Source organism: Physeter macrocephalus, chromosome 4 (genome assembly GCF_002837175.3).
Source record: "Physeter macrocephalus isolate SW-GA chromosome 4, ASM283717v5, whole genome shotgun sequence".
In the NCBI taxonomy this organism is placed as follows: Eukaryota; Metazoa; Chordata; class Mammalia; order Artiodactyla; family Physeteridae; genus Physeter; species Physeter macrocephalus.
Window position 1 is genome coordinate 70067541 of NC_041217.1, and position 26240 is coordinate 70093780.

General features: G+C 39.8%; 2 protein-coding genes across 3 annotated transcripts in view; both read left to right on the top strand.

Annotated features, from left to right (window-relative positions):
* Positions 1–1797: 1797 nt before the first annotated feature.
* Positions 1798–26240, top strand: part of LOC102990974 (gamma-interferon-inducible protein 16-like) — an 80885-nt gene continuing 56442 nt past the window's right edge. For both annotated transcript variants that reach the window (XM_024116231.3, XM_024116232.3), the window contains exon 1: positions 1798–1944. The gene's annotated coding sequence lies outside the window, so the exon portion shown is untranslated. The remainder of the gene's footprint in view (positions 1945–26240) is intronic.
* Positions 23075–23823, top strand: LOC102990431 (mitochondrial import receptor subunit TOM20 homolog). The gene has a single exon (XM_055084276.1). The coding sequence runs from the start codon at positions 23150–23152 to the stop codon at positions 23585–23587; it is 438 nt and encodes a 145-aa protein (XP_054940251.1). The 5' UTR covers positions 23075–23149; the 3' UTR covers positions 23588–23823.

Here is a 26240-nt window from a genome sequence, read left to right on the forward strand (position 1 = left end):
TACGGTGCACGGGCTTCTCATTGCGGTTGCTTCTCTTGTTGTGGGGCACGGGCCCTAGGCCCACGGGCTTCAGTAGTTGTGGCACACGGGCTTAGTTGCTTCGCAGCATCTGGGATCTTCCCAGACCAGGGATCAAACCCATGTCCCCTGCGTTGGCAGGTGGATTCTTAACCACTGCACCACCAGGGAAGTCCCCCTAATTCTTAAAGACAGATATCACACTATAAAATGGGTACCATCCTATTTCAAGAAAATGCCATCTGGGAAAGCTCTACCCTCAAACCTACTTGTTCATTTGGTTTTGCCAGGGTCATCTACCTAGGATGGGAAAAATAACTGCTTACTTCTAAGTTTGCATAGAGACTCTACTGTGAGGGGCCTGCATTCCTAACCCTGAGGCATGATCACGGTAGTGGTCAAGAACAGTTCAGTTCCTGCCGGATGTGATGAGTTATTTTCTTATAGGGATTTGAATTCCAGATGATGTGCATACCAGGTGGCCCAAATGTCCACATCCACAGTGGTATGACAATCCAAGTATTAGTCCTTAACGTCCAGGGGCATAACTCAGCTTTCAACCCTATTGTATTCATTAGAGTTGATAGAACTCACTCAAAGCAAGGTTAAAAATGCCTAGTTCAGCACTCTCTAAAAGAACCATAAGTACCTCCGAGAAATTTCTGAAGAATAGAGAGGTCACTAGAGCAGTTCAGCTACTTAAATTTTTAAAAAATGGCTGTATGACAACAAATGGCTGTATGCAAATGCTCTAGCAGTTTAGCTACTTAAAAAATGTGTCTGACCACATAGGTGCTCAACAAATGTCTGTTGAATGAATGCATAGATGAATGAATGAATAAGAGCTGATATGTAGGTCTTATGCTTCTGTCAGGTGTCAGTCTGGTGAGCCCCTAATGCTAATTTCCTATCCCTCATATGGTCTGTCACATCTTCTTGTTCCTTATATCTGAGCTGATACCGTGTTGGACATCATTGCACGAAGGCTCAACAATTGTTGTCGGGAGTGGTCCTAGGAGAACCGAGATATTACTTCATTTGCTCCCAGCCCTGGAGCTGGGAGATTATCTGGATTCCATAGTAAACCTGCCCATGCCTGCTCTAAGAGCCTCAGTGTGGTACTAATGTGATCATTATTCTAACCAATGTCTCTTTCAGTCACTTCCACTGCCCTGATTTTCTGGCAGGATTTGTTTGCTCACTCAACTCTCTACTTGGCAATCTGATTAAAATTGCAACCTGAACCTCATCCAAGGCTATAAGAATTTATTGGCTCAGCTGGCAGACATTTAGACAGGAATGTTCTGAGTAGTGGTTTTCAAAATTCACTGTCATCAGAATCACCCTGAAGAGCTTGTTCAGACACAGCTTGCCGGTGTCACCCCCAGAGTTTCAGATTTATTTTGTCTGGTGTGAGGCCCAAGAATTTGCATTTCTAACAAGTTTCCAGGTGTTGCAGATGTTGCTGGTCCAGGGGCCACACTTTGAGACCCACTACTCCAGATGTGAATTCCCTTGAAATTTGGGAAACAAAATAAAGGAAGACCTCCTTGCTTTCATTTCCCTCTACTTGAAATATCTTTGGCTGAGTTCTCAAATGAATAGAAAAACTGTTCAGACTTGACTGGAAAAGGAAATAGGAAACTAAGAATTTAGTGGGAGGAGTCTTTAAAATCCTGTAATAATTGTGCCTTTTCTTTTCCAGGGTTTAGCACCCAGGTAACAGCAAGGACTACTCCAGTTTCCAAGTGAAACTAGCCAGGGGCACTTTTTCCTTGTTACCTTTCAAATCCTCTTCTTATCATGTCCCACTGTTAACTAATGAAGAGCTTTACCTGATATATCTTTCTACCCTAAGAAGACTGATAGTCATCCCTGCAGCATTGACTCAAGGACTAGTTTGCTGTGGAATGAGATTCCAGTGAGGTAAGGCCTGTGGGAATTTTTCTAGAAAAAGCTCTGGGGAACCATTTGCTCATTGAAAAATTAGAAAGGAACAATAGCTGTGGGTTTCTGTGGTGGGAAAAGGGGTGGCACTGCCTATATTCCACAAAAGGAAAAGCTGTGGGTAGTCTGATTCTAAATCTTCAGTTGACTGAGGGAATAGAAGTTAGCTTTTATTTCACCACAATTGAGACTTTAACAGAAGGAAATGCATTTGGCTGTGGCAGGAATTAGAATATATTGTGCAGGAGGTGGATCCAGACTGAGTTTAAAAGGAATTCTGATTTTCTAGATGTGTTGGTCTGCAGGTGTCTTATTGATGTGAGTTTATTTTTAGAGGCTTTTGACTTCTGGCTGAAAGAGGGAAAAACTTTAGGGCTGGGGATCAGTTTCTAAGAAAAAGACAAGAACAATGGCATGACAAAATGCCTATGATGTAATATTAGGCTAAAAACAGCAGAGTACAAAACTGTATTATACATTATTCTTGGAATTAAAAAAAATACCTAGCAGATAAAACTCTTCACAGATTCAGAAGGGCAAGAAGTATAGCTTTTAAACTTTTTTCTATTACACATTTTAATTTCTATTTCTTATAGTATTACATGGCAGAAAATTTATTTCTGTTCATTTAAGGTTGAACCCCATTTTTCCCACAGTTATGGCTAAATTCCTAGAGTTTGAGGAACCAGTTAGATTCATGTGACAACTATTCTTTGAAATTGGTTGAGACATCTTTTATAGCCCTATTAAATACATAATAAATATTTCTAAATGTTCCATCAGATGAAGTTATTAATTGTGTTATTCAACTCTTCTATATTTTTGCTGAATTGTTTTGGCTGCTTGAATCATAATTGATTGAAAAAAGGCATGCTATAATCTCCCACCATCATGGTGATTTGTCAGTTTATTTTTGCAGGTCTTTCAATTTTTGTTTAAATCTACTGAGTCTATTTAATAATGTGCGTACATGTTTAGAATTGTTACATTGCTTTAGTGACTTTAATCTTTATTCATTGCATAGGAACTCTGTCCTTAATGATGCTATTTGTCTTAAAGTCTTCTTTGGCTGATATTAATATATCTATACTGGCTGTCTTTTGGTTAGTATTTGATGTATCTCTTCTCATTCTTTTCAACTTTTCATTATTTTCATGCTGTAGGTGTGTCTTTTGTAAGTAGCACAGAAGTTGGATTGTGTTGTAATCCAATCTGACATTCTCTTTTAACTGACAAGTTTAATTTACATGTATTGGGGTAATTGATATATTTGGATTTGGTGTGATTAGCTTTATTTTCATATTATACTTCTTCTATGTTTGCTTTCTCCTTTTTAAACATCTTTTTTTTAGGATCAATATTTATATATTTCCCTTGCTTCTTATTTCATAAGTCCTATGTTATTAATTCTGTGGGGACAAGTCATTTTCTTAGCGTCCGAGTAAATTGCTACCAGATGTTTTCTCACTCCTTTTTTAAAATGGAGGTGAAATTCACATAACATAGAATTAACCATTTTAAAGTGAACAATTCTGCAGCTTTTACAATGTTCACAGTGTTATGCAAGCACTACTCTATCTAGTTCCAAAATATAACAAGATCTCTTTTGCTTTGCTTTATAAGGTGTTTTATTAGGCCTCATGCCAGGTTGTTTTAATTTTCTTGATAAAAAAGAGTTCTGTACATCCCCAGCATCTCCCAAAGGAGATGTGGACTGCCCTAGGCCTCATTCCCTGTCTACTCTGCTATTAGAATAATCATCAGTCTAATCTGAGGTCAAAATGCAGATGAATGTGCCCAGTTCTACCTGATCTCGCTGTGGTTGTTGGTACGAGCTACTATTGTGTGGTTTCTTCTAACTGATATGAGTCTTGTCTTACTGTTTCTTTTATTCATTTATGTTTTGCTTTTTAAAAAAATTCAGATATAAGTGACATATTAGTTTCAGGTGTACTGACTGTTTATTATAGATGCTGAACACTGGATTACAAGAAAACCACAATCCCCAGTAAGAGTTGTTACTAGAGCTCTACCTGACTCTACCCCACCTACAACATGTTATAGTGAGGATGTATAATTCCCTGGACCACTAATGGAATGTGTTTCCAGGATCCAGCACCTCCACCCTCACCCCAAATTTTCCCTGATGTTTTCTAGACATTGTAATTCATGAATGTATGTAGAAAGAAGGAGAATGAGAACAGGTGACACTTTGGCCGCTAAAATATCAATATTCATGCAAAGAAGGGTTTGATCTCAGTTCTACTTGGCACAGACTCAATTTCTTTAATCTGGAGGGGCAGCAGTTGGGGGAGGGACAAAATGTCTCCACACTTTTTGATTTTGGTTTTGGGTAGTAAAGTATATTAAGGCTACCGGTTGCACTTATCAAGTCATTACCATCAGCTTCTCACATTCTGGCAATAGGTTGACTGATGGTGTAAGATTTTTCTTTGCAAATCTTCACACCTATCTTTGTCTTCACAGATAATTTGCTGGGAAGTTGGGAATAGCTGCATTGGAAAATCATCATAGTTTTTTTTTAAATGACATTTTGAGGTCCATAGGCCCTTGTATACCAAGGGCAGAGCAAGAGGGTCTGAAGGAACATAGAATTTGGGTCTTTTGTGCATAAATGGTGCCCCCCAATTTGCTGACACTTCAGATTCTGGTTCTCAGAGCTTCCATTGAATAAGATGTTGTAAGATGACTCCTGAAGCAAGTTTTATGTGGAAGTAGGGTCATGGTCTTGGTCTCAGCCACACTCAGAGATCAGGGAAGAAGCTGAAGGGAAACCCCACTCACTGCCTTGGCCTCTGTCCTGTGAGCTGGTCCCTCCCATGGCTTCACAAAGTCACCTGCCCTCCTGGGAGGAAAAACCGCCTTGGGGTCCTGAAATTCTCTCTTCTTCATAGCTTCTCTAATATGGTTTCCTTTCTTGTTCTCCATGGGGGAATTTAGAGCAGCAGATCTGAATGAATTTCCTGGGTCTGCTTTGAGGTAAGCTGGTAAAGCATTGAGAAGAGCATAACTCACATAACCTGAGTTTAATTTCTGGCTCCATCATATAGAAGCTCAATGATTTTCTTTGCTTCATTTATTTTTTGTTGATGTGATCACTACTTGACACATGTTTTTATTTGTTTCTTCCACTAGAATATAAGCCCCATTTGGGCATGGGGTTTGTTTATCTTTTTGAATTGTATCTCCATTGCTTAGCACACAGCCTGGCACATTGTCATTAATATTTATTGCATTAGGATTGTTTCCTTTTTCTTCTTTTGCTATCCTAAGTAACTCTGAACTGAGCATCTTCAAATTTTCATTATGTGTAACTCTGATGTGGAATCTTCTTTCGAGTTATTTCACAAGATACATCACAAGTGCAATTGTTAAGTCGAAGTCGTAACTATTTTTTGACACGATATGTATTAATAAATTGCTTTCTAGGATGTCCTGCAAGTTATCAGAGTCTCTAGAAATATGTTTGTAGTTTTTAACTTTACTAATTTAATAGGCATAAAATGGTAGTAATTAATTACTTTCAATTTCTTTGATAAAGTTTCTATACTTCCTGTAATGTACCCTTAATCCATCATAGAGGAGGAGGTAAAGTATTACTTACTATTAAAGAAAAACTGTGGGTTAAGGGTGAAGCCGAATCCGGCCTCTGTATGCCGACACCAAATTAAATCTCGGAGACAGAGTTTTGGGTGAAGTAGAAAAGAATAGCTTTATTGCTTTGCCAGGCAAAGGGGGCCATAGTAGGCTAATGTCCTCAAAACTGTGTGACCCACCCTGGAGGGGGTAGTGAGGAGTTTTATAGTAATTGTTCAAAGAGGGCGTGATCAGTTCGTGAACATTCTTCTGATTGGTTGGTGGTGAGGTAAGTGGGAGTCAGCATCATCAACCTTCTGGTTCCAACTGGTCTGGGGTCTACTTGCTTGCAGGCAGCATTCCTTCGTATGTTACCTGTTAATTTCTCCCACGTGGTGGGGCTTCAATCTGTGCAAAACAGCTCAAAGATATTGCTGTGTGTATCCCTTGATGAGGAGCCAGGACCTTGCCCCAAGGCTGCACTATGGTTTCTCTTGACTGTTTGTTTCTCCCTGGTCTGGCATCCCCTCCCTTCTCGAATTAGCAACTTCTTGAATCTGCCCGTTGGAACTCAGGGAAGGTCATGGAGGCTGAATGAAGCCTATTTCCTGTAATCAGAGAAATGGGGGACACAGAAAGGCTTTTGTGCCCAGGAGCCCCCAGGGCCCTGCTCAGTATCAAGGGGAAAAATAAAACAAGTGGGTACTTATTTATGCCATTTTCTCATTTTTCTTTCACGTATCTCGTCTTTTTCTTGAAGCCTGCATATGAAGAAATTTTGATGATTTTTCTTTTCACCCCTAAATCATGCCTCTCTTCAGGTCCCTAGCCGGTTCTAGAGACTTTAACATTTTCCAAAAAAGAAAAGGGCTAGGGAGGTTTCTAGAGAAGATAGAAGAACCTGACTGAGGACCAGAGGTTTGGAAGTAAAGCAGCTGAGCGTGTTGGTGCGTCTGCAGGGATCCTGGTGGGAAGCTAGGCTGAAGGGAACCCGTGGCAGTTCTGCTGGGACACAGGAGTGTAACCAAACACAGTATTATAGTCCGTTCTTTGTACCAGCCTTTTCCCCATCTCTTCCATCTCCTGTATTCATTTCTCCAATCTCACATCCACCTTCATGTGGGAGTAAGGGGTAGAGGTGAGGAAATAATCTTGTCCAAAGGTACATGTGTGTTTGCAAGCTCCCTTATCCATGAAAATATTTTATGCTATTGAAGAAAATCTCTTGAAATGACTTTTTTAAAAGGAAGGTAATTTATGTGGCTCGTCTACTCATTTTTAAGTCCAGAGGTGTGATTAACATCTTATCAGTATACATTTTTTGTAAAAATTTAATACTGCCTGTTAGAAATGGTCAGGACACAATTGGAGAGTTTGGACAACTTTGCTATTGTTTGGCACAGACCATATTAAAGCAACGATGATCCCATGACAGAGAAGTTTTTTTGACTTGCATTCAATTGAAAGAAACAGAGACTTGAATGAACAAACGAACAAACAAAAAAAACCATTGATTTAACAGACATTTAATCCAAAGCCTTATTTTTATGTCTGGTAGTCAACCACCTAGGGCTGGTGTAGCAGCTTTGCAAAGCCATCTGGGACTCAGGATACTTCTTTTTTCCCACTTAGTCACACATAGGGTGTACTTGTCACCTTATGGCCACAAAATGGCTCTTTCAATTCCATGTTAGTGTCCTATTCGAAGCAGTAGAAGTGGATGGGCAAAGGACTTGTCTGTGCCTCCCCTCCCACTCCTTCACAAGCTTTGCTGTGAGATCCTCCCCACAACTTTTGCTGAGTTAGCACTGTGTCATGTGACCCTCCCTATGCATCAGGGAGGCTGGGGAAGGTGGGAGACCTTTTGTAGTGTTTTTCTCTCTCTTTGCTTGCTTGTAAACTGGACACATTGAGACCACATGGGATAATTTTAGAAAGGAAGAGTGAAGATTTAACACTGAGTAACATTCAGTAACATTGAGCTGCCTCAGAACTTGAACACTTTGCCTTCAGAAATGTGAATATGTCAGCCATGTGGTCTTCATCACTGTGGAGGTTTGAGTGAGAGGTAATCATTGGGTTTAGAATAAACATTAAAAAGCAACAGGAGTTCAGGTGATGAAAATGTTTTGATTATAAACAGCGGGGATGCTTACACATCATTGCAAATGTATTTAAGGCTACTGAATTGTAGACTTACAAATGGTTAAAATGATAAATATTATGTCATATATATCTTATCACAGTAAAAATATGCAACAAGAGTGATAGCCGTTAGACTGGGGGAGAGTTGTAAACTTCTCTGGGTAGGAAGGAAGTAGAGGACCTAAAATGTAATAAGATGTGGTTCTTTGTCGGGGGTGGATTAACCGTGGTAGTAGGGGTGAAATACTGTGCCCATCCATGGTCCCCTTCTGTCCCTCTTTTAAAGGACTGACTAGTACCATTGCCTTCTTGGATGTCTGCTGTGGCCTGCAGGCTCACCCCTCCTGCTCTAAGGAGTCATCTTGCCAATGTGTCAAGCAGAATTTTCCCACTCACATCTGCGGGAAGCCTGGCATACAGTCAGTATTGATAGGAAAAGTAGAGGCTTTTGGGGTTGGAATTGCCTCAAGTGTTAAGTTTTTGATGACTTTTTTTCATCTAAATTACAAATTATCTCCCAGTTTCAACCTCAGGGCACACTGCTTTCTTCCCCCTCCCCTTTTATTATTTAGTTATTTATGTTTAACATCTTTATTGGAGTATAATTGCTTTACAATGGTGTGTTAGTTGTTCCTGTATAACAAAGTGAATCAGCTACACCTATACATATATCCCCATATCTCTTCCCTCTTGTGTCTGCCTCTCACCCTCCCTATCCCACCCCTCCAGGTGGTCAAAAGCACTGAGCTGATCTCCCTGTGCTATGCGGCTGCTTCCCACTAGCTATCTAATTTACATTTGGTAGTGTGTATATTGTGACTTCCCATTTGCTTCGAAGTAAAAACCAGAGGCCAGACAGTGTCTTATCAGTAGGGCCACCAAACATCCGGGTTTGCCTGATTTGAGATTATTGCCCCAGTGTAATTATTAGTAACACCTCTTTTATCCTTACATGGGTTCCAATCTGGACAATAAATTATATGGCCCTTCTACCTGTAAGGCCCTACATGATCTGTGTACCCCTCTCTCAACATACTTCTCTGACCTCACCTTGTATTATCTCCCTGCTTCTTGCTCTGCTGTGATCACTCTGGGCTCCTCAGTGATTCTTGAACTCATGGGTGTGCTACTGCCCTAGAACCTTCACATGAGTTTTCTCTTTCTGGAATGCTCTTCCCCAGATATCTGCATAATCAACTCCTTCAGGTCTTTGCTTAAATTTTACCTTCTCAAGGAGACATAAACTGTCCACCCAATTTAAAATTGCCATCACTCACTTCCCCTGCATCTCTGACCCCCTTTATTCTGCCCTGGCATTTCTTATACTTATAAGTATACTATCTCACTTACATATATTTGATATTTATACTATCTTGTTTACATATCTATTATGTTTATTGCTCCTCTCCCCCAGCTAGAATATGCACTTCTCCAGGGCAGGGACCTTGTCTTTTTTGTTCTACCGTGTAGTAGAAGAGCCCAGAATGCCTCACATATAATAGACACTCCATATATGTTTGTTGAATGAATGAGAGAAACAATAAGTGAAAAGTTACGTGATCTGTGGCCCATTTCCTCAAAATCTTGCAGGGTGACTGGCTAACTATAAAGAGCTGATGGTTTTATGACTCATTCGTTTATTCCTAAACTAGATATTTTTCATTTTTATTTCCCAAAGTAGTTTTGGAACTTTGTGTGGCATGGGATTTGACCATTTTGTTACAAATCAGTTTAGGGGCAATTTGGAAGACAGGTAGGTCTTCAGGATCCTTAGAAATAATCCCACAGAAGCAATTATCTGTTTTATCTAAGAGAAAGGCTAATCCTGCAGTAAAGGTTCTAAAAGTAAAAAGGAATTGACATTGGCACAATACTCTGTACTTTACAGAGCTCTCTCAATCTTACTATCTTATTTAATTCCAGACCAGTCTTAGGCTTCTCCATTCATTGACTTTGTTTGACCCTCTTCTTATTCCCCCTTGAAGGTTTAATGAAGTTCAACCATATTCTGTCAACTGTTCTAGTTTCAGTGAAATCTTTTGTTATTATAACAAGAAATTATTCTCTCAAATTAAAAAAAAAAAACAAAAATAAAACCCAAACCCAAAACCACTCTCCTTTTTTGCCAGAGGGGAAACGCTCCTGTCACTGCAGTAGTTTCTTTCCATCTTCTCCTCATGAGCCTTTCAGATCTTCTGACATTCAGCCCATAATGTTCATCTTTGTATTCAACATTGACATTCAAATGCCCTGAATGACTCAGATCCTATATCCTACTTGGGGAAAGGGGAGAAACTTCATGAAACAAAAAGAACATGTACGTTTTCTCTGTTAGCTCTGCTTAATATATAAGAAAATTCAGGATGAGGTAGGGCTATCTGTTACCAACTGTGGGAGGAAATACTAGCCAGAATAGATTTCACGTCAAACCCCCATTGCTTAATTGGGTTCCAGAATAGCTCCTTCGCTTCCTCTTGGTGTTGGTTTGGGTGAATTTGGGAGAGGGAGATGACTGGTAAGGAATTGAAAACTACACCTAGAATTTCCTTTCATGTTTTAGATCTGATCTTCAGGGAAGGCGTTCTTGCCTCTTTGCAGCCAAGAGAAGAAAAGTATCTGTACAGCAACAGAAAGAGGATGGTTTAGGAGCGAGCTCATCTTCTATCGCATTTCAATCAGTGGTAGACACTAACTCAGGACTCTAGAAAATGATTGGTCCAGCCACCTTACTCATCTATGCCCATCCCAGAACCACGCGATTATGAATCGAGGACTAAGCAAACCTACCTCCGTCTTATCTTCTCCAATTCTAAACTTGGTGAGGTAGAGAGATGACTCTCTCTCCAGATTGACCTGGGCAAGCTTTGCTGCAGTGACTGACAGTCTCTCTGAGATGAACACTAAGCTGATGATTATCATAAGCCCAGCACAGTAGACAGGGAAAATAAAACATAGTAAAACTGTGAGCATATGTGATATCATCCAGCTAACATATGATGAAAGCGAGTATACTCCCTGTGCTACATGTGGATGAGACAGCCTACAGCAGCTGGAATACACTTTGGCCTGGGGGACGGTAGGTCTGGAAACCAAGTGGAGCTAGATCCAATGACAGTGATCTCATCCATGGACAGTGCCTTTTAGATTTTATGAAGATTTTTCAGTTCAGTTATCTCACTTGAGCATAGGACATAGAGCAGATGTTAATAGCCTTGTGTTACAGATAGGACTCAGATTCAGACGGGTTAGGGAGCTCATGCAGGGCCACAGAGCCAAGAACCAGGTCATTGACTTTGACCCCCTCTTCACTAAGCATGCTGCCTCCTCTATGGCTAGAAGTTATGAAGAAGAATGCATGTATCCTGATTCATTGCTGTAGAGGAACATTCTGGACTGATCTAGAGCTTAGGCATAAACACAAGCTTAGCTTCAGGAAGGGTCTTATAGTCACATTTCTGCTTATCCCTGCTTTCCCCTTTTGTAATAGAAACATGCAGGATTTTATCAAGTTATCTGTAGCCTGAGTGTCACTCTCCTTCCTAATTCACATATTCCTTCTTTCCTTCCTCCCTATTTCTCTTTTCTTCTTCCCTCCCTCAAACATTCATTAATCATATTCTATGTATTAGGCACTACCTAATACATAAAAATCAGGAAAACAAAGATGAATAAAATATTGTTCTTTGTTTCAAGAAATATGTGGTTTATAATGGGAAACAGATTAAAAAACAAATTGCAGTAGAGACAAACAGTGGTGGCCCAGAGGTGAGAATGTTTTATGGGGGGAAGATGTGGGAAGGTTTGGAAAGGCTTCAGGAACATGGAGAGTCAAATGAGTGGGATCTGGAGGGGTGAGTTGGAGTGTCTCAGACATTATAAGGTAGAGAAAGGACAGTCCGTGTTTCTGTAAAGAGTTTACCTATAGTGATGCATTCTGACTTTTACTAGGTTTTATCTACCAATTCACTTTTTATGTATTGTGGACATGTCCTAAGGGTTCATAATTTGATGGCAGAGTGTGGGTCCCTGGTTGAAGCACAGGCGATTTCCACGGTAGAAGCCAAAATAAATGGCTAAGACTGGGAGTAAGAATTACACTCTGCTCTTGTTTTGTATTCCCAAAGAAGGAAATTATTAAGACCAATGTGTAAATGTAAACACTGGTGGGGGTATCAGTGTACTCCTTGACATTTCTTTTTTTTTTTTTTTTTTTTTGTGGTACGCGGGCCTCTCACTGTTGTGGCCTCTCCCGTCGCGGAGCACACGCTCTGGACGCGCAGGCTCAGAGGCCATGGCTCACGGGCCTAGTCGCTCCGTGGCATGTGGGATCTTCCTGGACCGGGGCACGAACCCGTGTCCCTGCATCGGCAGGCGGACTCTCAACCACTGCTACACTAGGGAAGCCCACTCCTTGACATTTCTTAAATCAGCCTCCCTTAGTTCCACCTAACCTTGATTCTAAGGTTGTGCTTACCTGTTGCCAGGTTAGAATTCCCCTTTAGGCACACAAGGGTAAGATTAAGTGATCGTTTGGCTTTTCTAAGGAACATGGGAGGAGCCCAGAGCTGTAGGAAGTCCTTTACTAAGGAAAGTCAGTGTAGGACATGCCAGTGAGGACCTAGTGCACCAGGAAGGTGTGGTTGTGTCCCTGCTGTTGATTCAAGCAGGTGATATGAAAAAAGAAAAGTTGTTAATATAATCAGACACAGAGTGCTATGGTAGGTCTATGGGAGAAAGAAACAAAACAAAACAGGTCTATGAAAACCTTGTGGAACATGGTTGTGAGCTGTACATTATAGAGGTGAGTCAGAGTTTCAGATCCTAGGTATTTCACCTACATCAGCTTTCACCTCTATTTCATTGTATCCATCTAGTCCTATCGCCACTCCTATAGGAACTTTTTTTCTCTGAAGAATAAAATTTGCACATTGTCTTCTGACCACACCTTCATGTCTCTCTATCCTTCCAGTTCTATCACCCAGTTGTCCCTGCCCTTTGTCTCCTTCTGCTTCATCTGGATCTCCAGTTTTGGACCTATTTTCTCGGTGCCCATTAGCCCCACCTGTCTTCACTGATTTTTCTATGAAACTTGAATTGCATGGCCCAGAACTTCAATAACTCTTCCCATTATCCTTAATTCTATTGTTCAACCATCCTCTGCTGCAAGATCCTAACTGTCTGCCTTTTTTGAACCTACTTTGTGGTTACTGAGCACTGGTGAAACAAAAATCACATAACATCACATAACATGAAGCTTGTGTCATTATATCTATTTTTTAAATTAATTTTTATTGGAGTATAATTGCTTAACAATGTTGTGTTAGTTTCTACTGTACAGCAAAATGAATCAGCCATACATATACATATATCCCCTCCCTTTTGGACTTCCTTTCCATTCAGGTCACCACAGAGCATTGGGTAGAGTTCCCTGTGCTATACAGTATGTTCTCATTAGTTATCTATTTTATACGTAGTATCAATAGTATATATTTAAGATTCCCAAACTCAGCTGGGTTTTCACTTCTCAGCAAACTGAAGTAGCCTCTCCTCATTATGCCATTGTTTTCCTCCATAGCGTGTGTCACAAACAGAAATTATGTGGGGAGTGTGTTTGTTTATTGATTGTCTTCCTCTACCGAGGCTCTGTGAAAAAGAGCCTTTGTTTATATTATATGCTCCTCTACTCCCAGTGCCTGGTGCATGACAGATGGTTCTTAAACAAATGAACAAGCCTCAGCTTGGATGTCACTATCTCTAGGAATTGTTCCAGAATCCCTGTCTCCTATCAAGTCTGAGTTAGGGATTTTTCCCTTAGCATCCTGTTTCTCTGTCATAGCATTTTCTGTGCCATATTCCCATTGCCTGTTTACTTACCTTTATCTTTCTCTGCATCAGCACCCTCCAGTAGGACTTTTCACAGGGCTGGGAATATTCTATATCTGTGCTGTCCAATGCAGTAGCTACTAGGCACACGTGATTATTGAACATTTAAAAAGTAGCTAGGGACTTCCCTGGCAGTCCAGTGGTTATGACTTTGTGCTTTCACTGTTGAGGGCCTGAATTCAATCCCTGGTCAGGGAAATAAGATCCCACAAACCGTGCAGCATGGCCAAAAAAAAAAAAAAAAAAAAAAAAAAAAATGTGGCTAGTGTGACTGAGGAAATACACTTTTACTTTTATTTGATTTTAATTAATTTTAAATTTAAATGGCCACACATTTTTCATGGTAACCATGTTGGAGAGCACATGCAACTCTAAATTTTAAGCTCTGTGAGGTGAGGGACTGTGTCTGTCTGGTTTTCTGTTGTATTTTTCAGGGCCAGCACAGTGCCTGGCGTATGACAGGCATCCAATAAAAAGGACATATAATCCATAGATTTTGTGTCACTTAGAGGTTGATGCCTTCTATGGTGAGAGGGAGGTGGAATGTGAGAAAATTCTGTTTCAAAAAGGGTTGGATATTTGTGCTGATGATTTTAAGAGATTAAGTTCTTCGTATTGTGTGTGTGAAAGGTCTTCAAATGTAGGCTAGCAATAGTGGCTAGGCTTCAGGTAGCTGAATTTGTGATAGAAATGCTTCTTCTGTCTCAGCTCTCGACTATGCCATAGAAATTTTTAAAAATGTAATTTCATAAATTGTCTGAAGATCTACAAAATCAGGAAAATGAAGGGGACCCCTCCTGGGAATGAAAGACTACCTCAGGATGAAGTGAGTATTTCTTTTATTCCTCTTTTATGGATGAGTGGCTGTAGCGCCTGCGATTCTTGAGTTAAGAGAATTGATTTGCCAGTTTAGTGATGTGAGCTAACACTTAGTTTGTGCCATATAACAAGCACTAATCTAAGTGTTTTCTATGCATTGATTTGTGTGATTCTCAAGTACTACTATTATCTCCACTTTAGAGACAAGAAAATTAAAGCATAGGATTAGTGACTTGCCCAGTGTTACTCAGTTCAGTGGGGAAAGGAGGATTTGAACCCAGGCACTCTGGCTCAAAATCCACTTTCCTTGTATTGCCTCTTGTATAATCACTTGTGTCTCTCTATACTTCTCATAACTCTAAACAGGTTTGCCATGGCTGTGAAATTTGTGTGTGCATATGTGGTGAGTGTTTCCTGAAGAAGGTAGTTCTGTGTTGCAGCCTGTGACGTGAGGGGACCGGAATGCACAAGGCCTGGGGTGATGTAACCATGGGCCAGTGGAAAAGAATTCACCTTGGGATTAGAAGCCACTGTGTTCTCACTTATGGAGTTTTGGGAAATGTTACTCACTTCACTTGGTTATTAAAATTACATGTACTATGTATTTGAAAGGGCTTTATAAAGTGTAAAAGGCTCCATCAGTGTGGGTACCTAAGAATATAAAACATTAGCACAGTGACCTTTAAGGAATGCCAGATCTCAGAGATAACACAGCTACAGGACTTAGTGGTTTGCCTAAGATTTGGGGAGAATTCTCACTTTTCTATATCCTGCAGTTCAAGGGTTCATCCTCTTGGAGGGTGAAAGAGAGGCCTGAGGGCTTTCTTGCAATTTAGGATTTTCTGTGTCTTAGAGTTGCTTCAATCCCAGAACAACCTAATGTCTTGGAAATCACCCAGATCACAAGCAGGAAAGGAATTAAAGGGTGAAGGGAAGTGATGGTGGTGGTGGTGGTGGTGGTGGTGGTGGTGGTGTGTGTGTGTGTGTGTGTGTGTGTGTGTGTGTGTGTGTGTGTGTGTGACTAAAGGCCAATGCAGTCCCCTTGTAACCCCTCCAGGAGACAGAATCTTCAAGCAGCCCATTTATATATACCTCTGCTCTCATGGCTGGTAACACCTACAAAGAGTTGCATGCATTCTTGGCTGGTTCCAGCTCTGACTCTTCAGTGAGTAGCACTCTGTCGCCATGGTCTGTCTGCCTGAGAGTACCACTTGCGGTTCTGGTTGTGATAACACTTCAAGGAGGCACTAGGAGGCCATAGAAGTCAGAAAAAGTCTAGAGAGGTTGCCTTAGGAAGCCATAGTTTTAAAATGTCTCTTAAAGCTGGAAAAGGAGACTGTGGATAAGTAGCATCAAAAGCCATTAAAATTTTTTGAAATAAAAATAAATGGCAATCTATTTATTAGATCCTAGATTATTATTTCCCTGATATACATGGCACAACTGACACTGATTAAGCTCATACCATGAATTAGCCATTGCAGTAGGTCATACTGACATATTCTATCTCTCTTCACAACGTCCCTGCAAGGGGGACATTATATCTTTATTTGGCAGATAGGACTCAGTGAGGCTAAGTAACATGCCCAAGGTGATTGGCTAGTGAATGAGAGAAACCAAGAAATGAAGACGTGAAAAAATGTTAAAGTTCCTACCCTTTCCACTACACCAAGTTGCCTCTCTTAAACGTCAAATGGGAAGGTGTGGGTGGGGACTAAAGTTAAAAACTAGTTAAAGGAGGACCTTTTCAGCGAATAGTAACACTGTGGATGGATATCATCACAGTTGTACATTAGTTTCAAAAGAAAGCTTATGTGGTATCAGGAACCAGCCCTCTTTCCTTTGGTAGAAGAGCCTTCTTAGAGCCCAGACCTACTCTACCAAGACACATTACAATCTGGTTTATTGTAACGGGGGAGATTTTATAAAAGTGGGCTGGTGTGATATGATGGCTCAATTTTATTGAGATTTAATAAATAAGATGCTAGTCCAATTCCATATGCTCTGCAAATTCTTCTCAATTTAGTCCCCTCCTATCATCATAATAAGCTTTGACTTGAAAATGAACACCTATGGTCATCAGTTTAAAGTACAAATTGAAGCTGTAATGTTTTCCTTTTCAGTGTTCCTACCTCCTTCGTAGGGAATTCTTGGTAGTATACAATGTACTATATGCAAATTAAGTTATTTAAATTTTAAATGCTTCTAGCCATTATCGATTTCCAGGCATCCATTACGATATTTTAAGTGTAACTCTTTCCACTTCAAAGCAAGCGTGGTACCTTAAAGATCTCAAGTTACATACACTTTCGCTATTAGACAGAGTAAACTAGGTACCTTTCAACATAGGCTGTAAAGGAGGAAGACAAAGAAAGGTGCAGAATATAGTAGAGAGTATTCTAGAGAACTTAGCTGGGAAAATAGAGATCACCAAGGGAAGCTGTCATGTAAACAAAGAAGCCCTGTAGGCTGCGATGGCAGACACTGGGCATGGGTGCTTCTTCCCTCTCTCTTCCCAAGCTCTTGGCACAGACAAGAGTTCACTGCTCAGCTGCATTCTCAGAAAATGTCTCAAAACAGAGCTCACGCAACCGCCACCAACTGATCGGAGTTGACATTCATAATGAACACTATTCTCCATCCAACCTCTTTGTTTTTTTCTGCCTTGAGGGAAGGATTGAATTATTTTATAAATCCCTTAGGATACAGAGGAAAAGAGGGAGGGCAGATTCAGAGTTTTCTGCTCTCTGATATAGATTGACTAAATGATGGTTGATTGTAAAACATGTATAACAAAGTACTACTCTTTCCATTTTTTTATTAGCTCATAGCCAGCAAGGAAATTGATCTGAAAGGATTTTCCCAGAAGTGTCAGGAGTGCTTGGCTCTATGGGGTTATCAGTATTGTTTTTTTGGTCTACTTTTGTTTGGCTACATTTTCTGATTTTCAGTAATGATTTAAATTGTTCTGTCACAGCGACAAAAAGAAAAAAAACAGGAGCTTAATGAAAGAAGTAGTAAAATATATATTTTTTGATAGGTTGTTTTACCTTTTTTGCTAGCACAAGCAGCTAGAATGAGAATAACACTGAAAATACACTAGACACACAAAATGAAAAGGTAGAACAAAATCCTCAATTTTGGAAAAATTATTTTAAAGATGTAAACCATCATAAATAATTGTAAAAGAGCTTCATCGTATGCCAAGTTACCCATACTAAAAAGGAAAAAAAAACCTCACTGAGAATATTTGCTGTCTTAAAATTGTTAACTACTGCATAGATAAACAAAATAATATTTATAAGCACATGTTTAAGATGCAGATGTATAAAAGCACAACAGATACCTGTGTACCCACCACCCAATTAATTTATGAAATAGAATATGATCATTAGCTCCAAAGCCCCATGTGCCTCTCCAGTCCCATTCACTTCCCACTCCCCTGAAGTAACTACTTTTCTGAATTTGGAGGTTTTATCCCTTTGCTTTTCTTTTAAGTTTTGTATCAGTAAACAATATATTGTTTAATTTGTACATTTTATACCTTAAATACATGAAATCATATTATGTATATTCTGCAACTGGCTAAGATTCATTCACATTGTTATTTTAACTGTAGTTCACTTTTGCGGTTGTGTAATTTTCCACTACATGAATATACCACAATTTATTTGTCCATTTTATTGTTGGTCACTTTATTATTTTTTAAAATAAATTTATTTATTTTTGGCTGCATTGGGTCTTCGTTGCTGCACGCGGGCTTTCTCTAGTTGCAGCGAGCGGGGGCTACTCTTCGTTATGGTACATGGACTTCTCATTGCAGAACCACGGGCCCTAGGTGTGTGGGCTTCAGTAGTTGTGGCACATGGGCTCAGTAGTTGTGGCTCGCGGGCTCTAGAGCACAGGCTCAGTAGCTGTGGCACATGGATTTAGTTGCTCCACAGCATGTGGGATCTTCCTGGACCAGGGCTCGAACCTGTGTCCCCTGAATTGGCAGGCAGATTCTTAACCACTGAGCCACCAGGGAAGGCCCTGGTTGGTCACTTTTTATTTATTTATTTCTTTTTTTCTTTTGCTTTAACAAACAGGGCTGCTAAGAAGTTTTTCTAGCATGGGGACTGCTATATCATAGGATATGTGTATCTTCAAAATTAATTGATAATGCCACAATATGATCCAAACAATTTATACTTCCTTATACTTCTGCAGTGGATAAGACTACTTTCCGGGGGACTTTCCTGGCGGCCCAGTGGTTAAGACTCGTGCTTCCAATGCAGGGGGCATGGGTTTGATCCCTGGTCGAGGACTAAGAGCCCACATGCTGTGCAGCACGGGGAAAAAAAATTTAAAAAATTTTTTTAAATTAAAAAAAGACTAATTTCCATTTATCCATGTCCTCACCAATGTTTGGAATTGTCAAATTTTAATACTTGCTTTTCTGGTCGTGGTTAAGTGGCATCTCACTGTGGTTTAAATTTTCATTTCCCTGGTTACCATTGATGAGTTTAAGCGCCTTTTCACATATTAGTTTGCCAGTTGTGTTTCTTCACGTGTAAAGTGCTGCTCTAATCTTCTGCTCATGTATCTATTGGGTTGTTTGTCTTTTTCTTATAGATTTATGGGACTTCTCTGTATATTCTGGATACTAAAACTCTGTCGGTTGTATGGGCCTTCACATTATCTTCTCACAAGTTTTAGATTGTTTTTCCACTTTCTCTGATGTTTTAGTCAACAGAAGGTCCCAATTTTAATATAATTTATCTTATCAACTTTTCCTTCATGATTTTCATTCTGTACCCTTTACAACTCCTCTGTCATGAATTTCTTGTTATATGTGTTCTTCTAAAAGTGTTATGGTATTTTCTTTCTCAGTTAAGTTTTCGATCCACTTGAAGCTGATTTATGTGTAATGTTTTTTCATTTCATATGGAGCTATGAGAATGACTATTAATATAGTTCTTTCCTGTCAATTATACATTTACACATTTGATGTTTTCTTTCTATATTCCAAAACTTACATTTATGAAAATTGATTTTGCAAATTTATTGTGCATATTTTTCTGGTCCTTTTAGGCTATTTGAGATATCTATTGTGTTAACCAATAGATATAAGCTTTCCCTTGAATCTTTGTGTTTTCAACAAATCTGGTGTTTGCTTCTGAGTGAATGATGAAAAAGCTCCATCAGAACAGAATCCTGTGACATGCCTCTCCAGATTGTTCTTCCAAGCTGAATTCTATTCACAAATCAAAACTCTAGAGATGTACCTTTTAAAGCAGCTACAAATCCGCTAATCAATATCATCAACTTATTTTTTCTAGGTAATCTGTAGCAAATATTAAATACATTCCCCAACTCCCCCCCCGCCGCCACTCCAGAATCTAATGTGTCTGGCTACATCCCTCCACGGACCCTCAGGAAATTCAGATGCCTTTTAATATTGTATAGCCAGGGAGGTAAATTGAAATAATATGCTAGACCTTGTAGAATTATATATGCCATTACTAATACTCCCTTCCATTTGTAAATGTCATGGAGCTGTGTGTGTGCGTGTGTGTGTGTGTGTGTGTGTGTGTGTGTGAGTGTGTGTTAATGTCTTTCCAGTAATTTATTTATGCAGAAGCAGATTGGTATTTGGTTAAAATTTTAGGCTCTAGAGAATAATTACCTGGGATCAAATTCTTACCCTCTACTTATACCTTTGTAACGTCAGGCAAGGAACCTATCCTCTTCACACCCTAGTGTCTCACTCTGAGCATAGACACTGTGATTGTTCCTATCCTTAGGTTGTGGTTGGGCCTGGAGAATACAGGGGCATGAGGATACACTCTCACCCTCTCAGCTGCCTGCATGGGGCAGTGTTCCCAACCCTCCTCCTGCTTCACCATGTTTTACCCCTCCCCCAGAAGATTAGAGCTTCGGACTGCTTCAGTCCGATAATATAAGGTGGGCAGAGAATGGGAGCCAGTCTCTAATCTGTATAATTGTGGGGCATGTTTGGTGGGGTTTAACTTATGCTCTGCCTAATTAGGGCTAAAACTGTTATATGCCATCACAAACTCCAGCTGAACATATATTCATGAAATTTGGGACTTATTGTATATATTATGTGGCAACTTACCGTTTTCAGATAACGCAACGTGGTGAACCATTTCCTGCGTCATATTCTTCAGTACCTTTCTTAGTTTTGTTCAGAAAATATTTTCGTATTTTACTGTTCACATTGTGTTAGAATGAATAGCCATTTCTTTACATCTGAGTTCACATCTTTATTTCTTAAGTTAAATACCAGGAGGTGGATTGCTAGATGATAATCATTTGCTCTCTTTTGTGAAGAATCTTTAATTCACTATAAGATCCAGACTGACCTAAGGATTTCACTTTTTAATCATTTCCTTCCTTAATTTGAATGAAAGAAATAGAGCTATCTTTAGGGTGTGTGTCTGTGGACAAATCACCCTCATTGCTTTCTGTTACATTGCATAACTTCAGGGATGCCATTCATTTTTTTATTCTATGTGTCCTTGAAGCCCCTCCATGACAGAACACTTCTAGAGGTGACACCCGTTTAAATGGTCACCTCTTAAACAGGACCTTTTCAACGGAGAGGGACAAAGCCAGTTTTGCTTTGGCAATTACTGGCATTTGATGAACATACACACAAACACACACACACAGATATACACACACTTGCATATCATTTATTCGTACCTCTCTTATACTTCAGACTCCAAAGTTATTTTCCAAATAAAAGGGCATCCGGAGAGGAAAACCTTGAGCTGCCTGCTTTGGTTCATGCCATCCAGATTGCTCCCAAAACAGAGATAATGAGGATATATGTAATGATTGTGGGTTTTTTTTTTTTCCATCTAAGATTGTGTCTTTATTGTTGTTCTTTCTTTCTTTTTTTTTTTTTAACATCTTTATTGGAGTATAATTGCTTTACAATCTTGTGTTAGTTTCTGCTGTATAACAAAGTGAATCAGCTATACATATGCATATATCCCCATATCGCCTCCCTCTTGCGTCTCCCTCCCACTCTCCCTATCCCACCCCTCTAGGTGGTCACAAAGCACCGAGCTGATCTCCCTGTGCTATGCGGCTGCTTCCCACTAGCTATCTATTTTACATTTGGTAGTGTATATATGTCCTTGCCACTCTCTCAGTTCGTCCCAGCTTACCCTTCCCCCTCCCCATGTCCCCTCAGGTCCATTCTCTACGTCTGCGTCTTTCTTCCTGTCCTGCCCCGAGGTTCTTCAGAACCCTTTTTTTTTTTTTTTTAGATTCCTATATATGTGTTAGCATACGGTATTTGTATTTCTCTTTCTGACTTACTTCAGTCTGTATGATAGACTCTAAGTCCATCCACCTCACTACAAATAACTCAATTTCGTTTCTTTTTATGGCTGAGTAATATTCCATTGTATATATGTGCCACATCTTCTTTATCCATTCATCTCTCGATGGACACTTAGGTTGCTTCCATGACCTGGCTATTGTAAACAGAGCTGCAATGAACATTGTGGTACATGACTCTTTTTGAATTATGGTTTTCTCAGGGTATATGCCCAGCAGAGGGATTGCTGGGTCGTATGTTAGTTTTATTTTTAGTTTTTTAAGGAACCTCCATACTGTTTTCCATAGTGGCTGTATCAATTTACATTCCCTTCAACAGTGCAAGAGGGTTGCCTTTTCTCCACACCCTCTCCAGCATTTATTGTTTGTAGATTTTTTGATGATGGCCATTCTGACTGGTGGGAGGTGATACCTCACTGTAGTTTTGATTTGCATTTCTCTAATGATTAGTGATATAACGATTGTGTTTTATAAGTATATAATTTTATTCATGGTGTCCACCCTCAGGCATATAGGACTTGTGAATCTTTAAGGCTTGTGAATCTTTAAGGCTCACAGGAGTTCCTCCTCTCCTTCCTTGATGGGAATAATGAAAAGGGACCCAGCCTATAATATAAAAAAGGAAAGACAGAACCTGCCAAGGCATACCATGACAAAAGTGTCACTGTGGACTGATTCTGCCCTGCTTTTTTCAGGGGTCATAACAACACGTGGTATTAATTTGATTGAAGAAAAACTTTTCTGTCCTCTACACCTGTGAGATCAAGAATGTCTGAATATAGAAACTTTAACCTCTGTCCCATCATTCTTTTCTCTAGTTGTGCTATTTAAGTTACTTTACCTTGTATTAATTATTTTGTACTGTCTTCCTAAGTTCAACACTTCCTTAGGACCACGCAAACTAAGGTTTATAAGTTTTACATTGGGATTGAGTTTTCTCATTTAACATCATTCATCTTTCCTGATGACAGTCTGTACCTTTATTCCCATGTCTCCATTCAAAGAAAAAACTAAAAGGGAAAGAAGGTCAATAGGAAGTTACTGAATAAGAGGGATCCCAGGAGGGATTTGAGCTTGAGTCCTTGAGAATGAGACACTTCATGCTAATGTGGATAATTAGAGTGAGTTTCTCCCTAGTGAAAAATTTTAGCATCAACTTAAAAGAGAGCTTTACCCCAAAGAGGAATCAACAATTACTGTCCCAAGGTTTCCTAGAGCTGAACCATGCCTTACATATGTTTGATGCTGATACTGATGGAAAAGACCTGTATCCCTAATCACCATATCAAAACAGTAGATGAGAGTCCGCGCCGAGAGTTCTGAGCCAACGGTTCCTTTGCGGGCCCCGCCGCCGCCGCCGCCCCCACTCCTCGTTGGAGAGAAGATGGTGGGCCGGAACAGCGCCATCGCCGCCGGCGTGTGCGGGGCCCTTTTCATCGGGTACTGCATTTACTTCGACCGCAAGAGACGGAGTGACCCCAACTTCAAAAACAGGCTGCGGGAACGAAGAAAGAAACAGAAGCTTGCCAAGGAGAGAGCTGGACTTTCCAAGTTACCTGACCTTAAAGATGCTGAAGCCGTTCAGAAATTCTTCCTTGAAGAAATACAGCTTGGTGAAGAGTTACTAGCTCAAGGTGAATATGAGAAGGGTGTGGACCATCTGACAAATGCAATTGCTGTGTGTGGACAGCCACAGCGGTTACTGCAAGTGTTGCAGCAAACTCTTCCACCACCAGTGTTCCAGATGCTTCTGACTAAGCTCCCAACAATTAGTCAGAGAATTTTAAGTGCTCAGAGCTTGGCTGAAGATGATGTGGAATGAGAAATAAATGTCAACTTAATAATATCAATTTAAAAATATTTTAAAAATCTTAACTTGGAAGATGATCAGCTCTGGGGGAGTAAGGGCAAATAAGCTTGCTATGGACTGTCCTACACTGAAATCTACCAAAGTTAATTTTTACTTTGTGTAGATCCATTTGTCTGTTTTATCTATTTTTCTCAGTGAAAAGTGTATTTTGATAGGTTTTTATTTTCTATAAATACACTATCAGTTACCGAAATATGGATTTTGTGTATTCCTAAAATGTGCAATTAGAATGTACATATATAACATCACATTACTTACATTAAAAATACCCAGTGCTCAGTTTTGAAAGATAGGCCAAAAAAAGTATAGAAGAAAACTGAAGAATGCACTTTTTTCTTTTAAGCTAGTACAGTTCACTGTACATCAGATGATTGGATGGAAACTTGATTGTGTATTAAAACTGAGCATTAAAATCTTTAAGAGATTCTTTCCATTTAATCTCTTAAATATATCTAATGTGCTGCTGTGCTATAATAACTTCACTCCCACCGTTGATTAAATCAGTGGGCCTAATGTGTTCCGGATATTTATCTCCTTGTATTTTAGATATGTGCAGTTGCAAATAGCACCAGGAATTAGATCTGTGTACACCCTTAATCTAGCTGAGTAAGTTTCGCCAGTTAATGTCTGCCCGCATTTATAAAATGAGGGAATTGGTCTGCTGATTCAGCTTCTAATTCCTTTGGTTCTGTTCAGCATTTTCAAATCCCTTTTTCTGAGGGATATATCTGTTTGGGCAACCAGCCCTTGAATTTTTTAATACTCTGAATTTTGCATGCTTGCCTGACTTAGTATATCTGAATTGATTTTTTTTTTTAAGGTATAACTTGTGTTGATTTTCACTGAAATCATGGTTGTGTCACTACTTTTGTAAATTAATCTGAACTTTAACCTTCAAGGTAACTGAGACAGTATGCTTGTAAAAGTGTGTGTTCCCCTTTGCTATTATCGTCGTGTACCTCCTGAATTCCCTTCCAGCCTGATTCACTTATCTTGTTATGGGAATAAGGTATAAATTTGTGGCTGAAGACTTGCAAAGAATGAAGATAATGGGACCTTTTATTCTCAAAATAGTGACATTATCTGCAGCCACAGATTCAGTATCAGACCTGAGAATAAAGATCCTTGGTACTTAAAAAAAAACAAAAAAACAAAAAAAAAAAACAGTAGATGAACAGCTCAAGGTCAAAATGAAAACAAACAAATAACCTTCAAACACAACCTTGTAGGAAAGATTGTAAGAGTTTTCACTATGGAGTTTTAAGGTAAAGTTTTGGACTTGGTCTGAAGTGACCATAGAAAACACTTAATTACATCCTTTTATTTAGAGATTAAAAAACTGAAGGACAAGGAATTTAAGTGGCATGATGGCAATTACAAAGTTATGAAATGTGAAGTGGTCACATACTCTAGCAGCATATGAGGACTGACTGATTGATCCCCAATTCATATATGACTTTTACCTTCTGGTATGTTTCTGAACTTTATATCCATGTGCTTTTCTGATGTATATCTTTACACTGCACTCCTGCATCTTATTTAAAGTGACAGTATTTGTGAATATGATTCAAGTTAAGAGTTGAGTATTATCTTAGGTTGGTTGCCTGAGAAACAGACTCCAGGATTTGCCTGTGGGAGGCTTGTTAGAGGATGCTCTTGGAAACACTTGAAAGGAGAGAGGGAAGCAGCTTGGTCAGAGGAAGAAGTTGAATGGCGGTGCAATTGTAATGGGGATGAAGCCAATCCCTCTGTTACTTTAGAGTTGGGATGGCTTCTAGTGGTCTCTAACTGAGGCAGGAGGGCTGGAACTTTTCTCTAACTGAGGCAGGAGGGCTGGAACTTTGAACCTATCCGTACGAGAGTGTAACCTAGGGCAAGGCAGCTTCCTTCAGCATTGAGCAATCCCAGGAGACAAACTCAGCTGTCAGCAGCCAATACTCCTGGAGGAATAAATGCTTTCCTTGTGGGATTTGGGGATCTGCGTGGTGTTTTCCAGCCTCCAGTTCTGTTATTCTGATATTGTGATTCTGGCGCCCAGGAAAGTGTCCCTGAGTAGTCTTTTTTTGTCCAGGCTGGCACATAATTTAAAGAACTAAGCAGAGTGTCTTTGTGTTTTGTTTTGCATTCAGCTACGCTGAGAGTAAAAGAATAGAACTAGGAAAAGAACTTCTTAAGGAAGAGCCAGATAGCAAGACTCAGTAAGGATGCCTGCATATAGTGGAGCTGTACAAACAACCCCAAATTGGTACATCTTTAAGCAAGACATATGCTCTATATTTACCTCCTGTTGATCCACGTGGTTTTTATCCTGTTGGTCACTGAGCTGTACTTCTTCAGGTTGCCACGAGGGGGCAGTGTTTTATAATCTTTAAGAGCTTTGGCTCCGGCTTCACAAGGCTGAAGTTCAAACCCCATTACTGCTACTCATTAGTTGTATGATTTGGGACCAGTCACAAAACACCTCTAAGCCTCTATTTTCTCATCTATAAAATGGGGGTAATAATCATGCTTACTTTGCACAGTTAGGATTATTAATTTAAACAATACTTGTATGTACCCAGGTCAGTGAGTGGCTCAGAGATAGCCCATCACCCAGGCCAGGAGT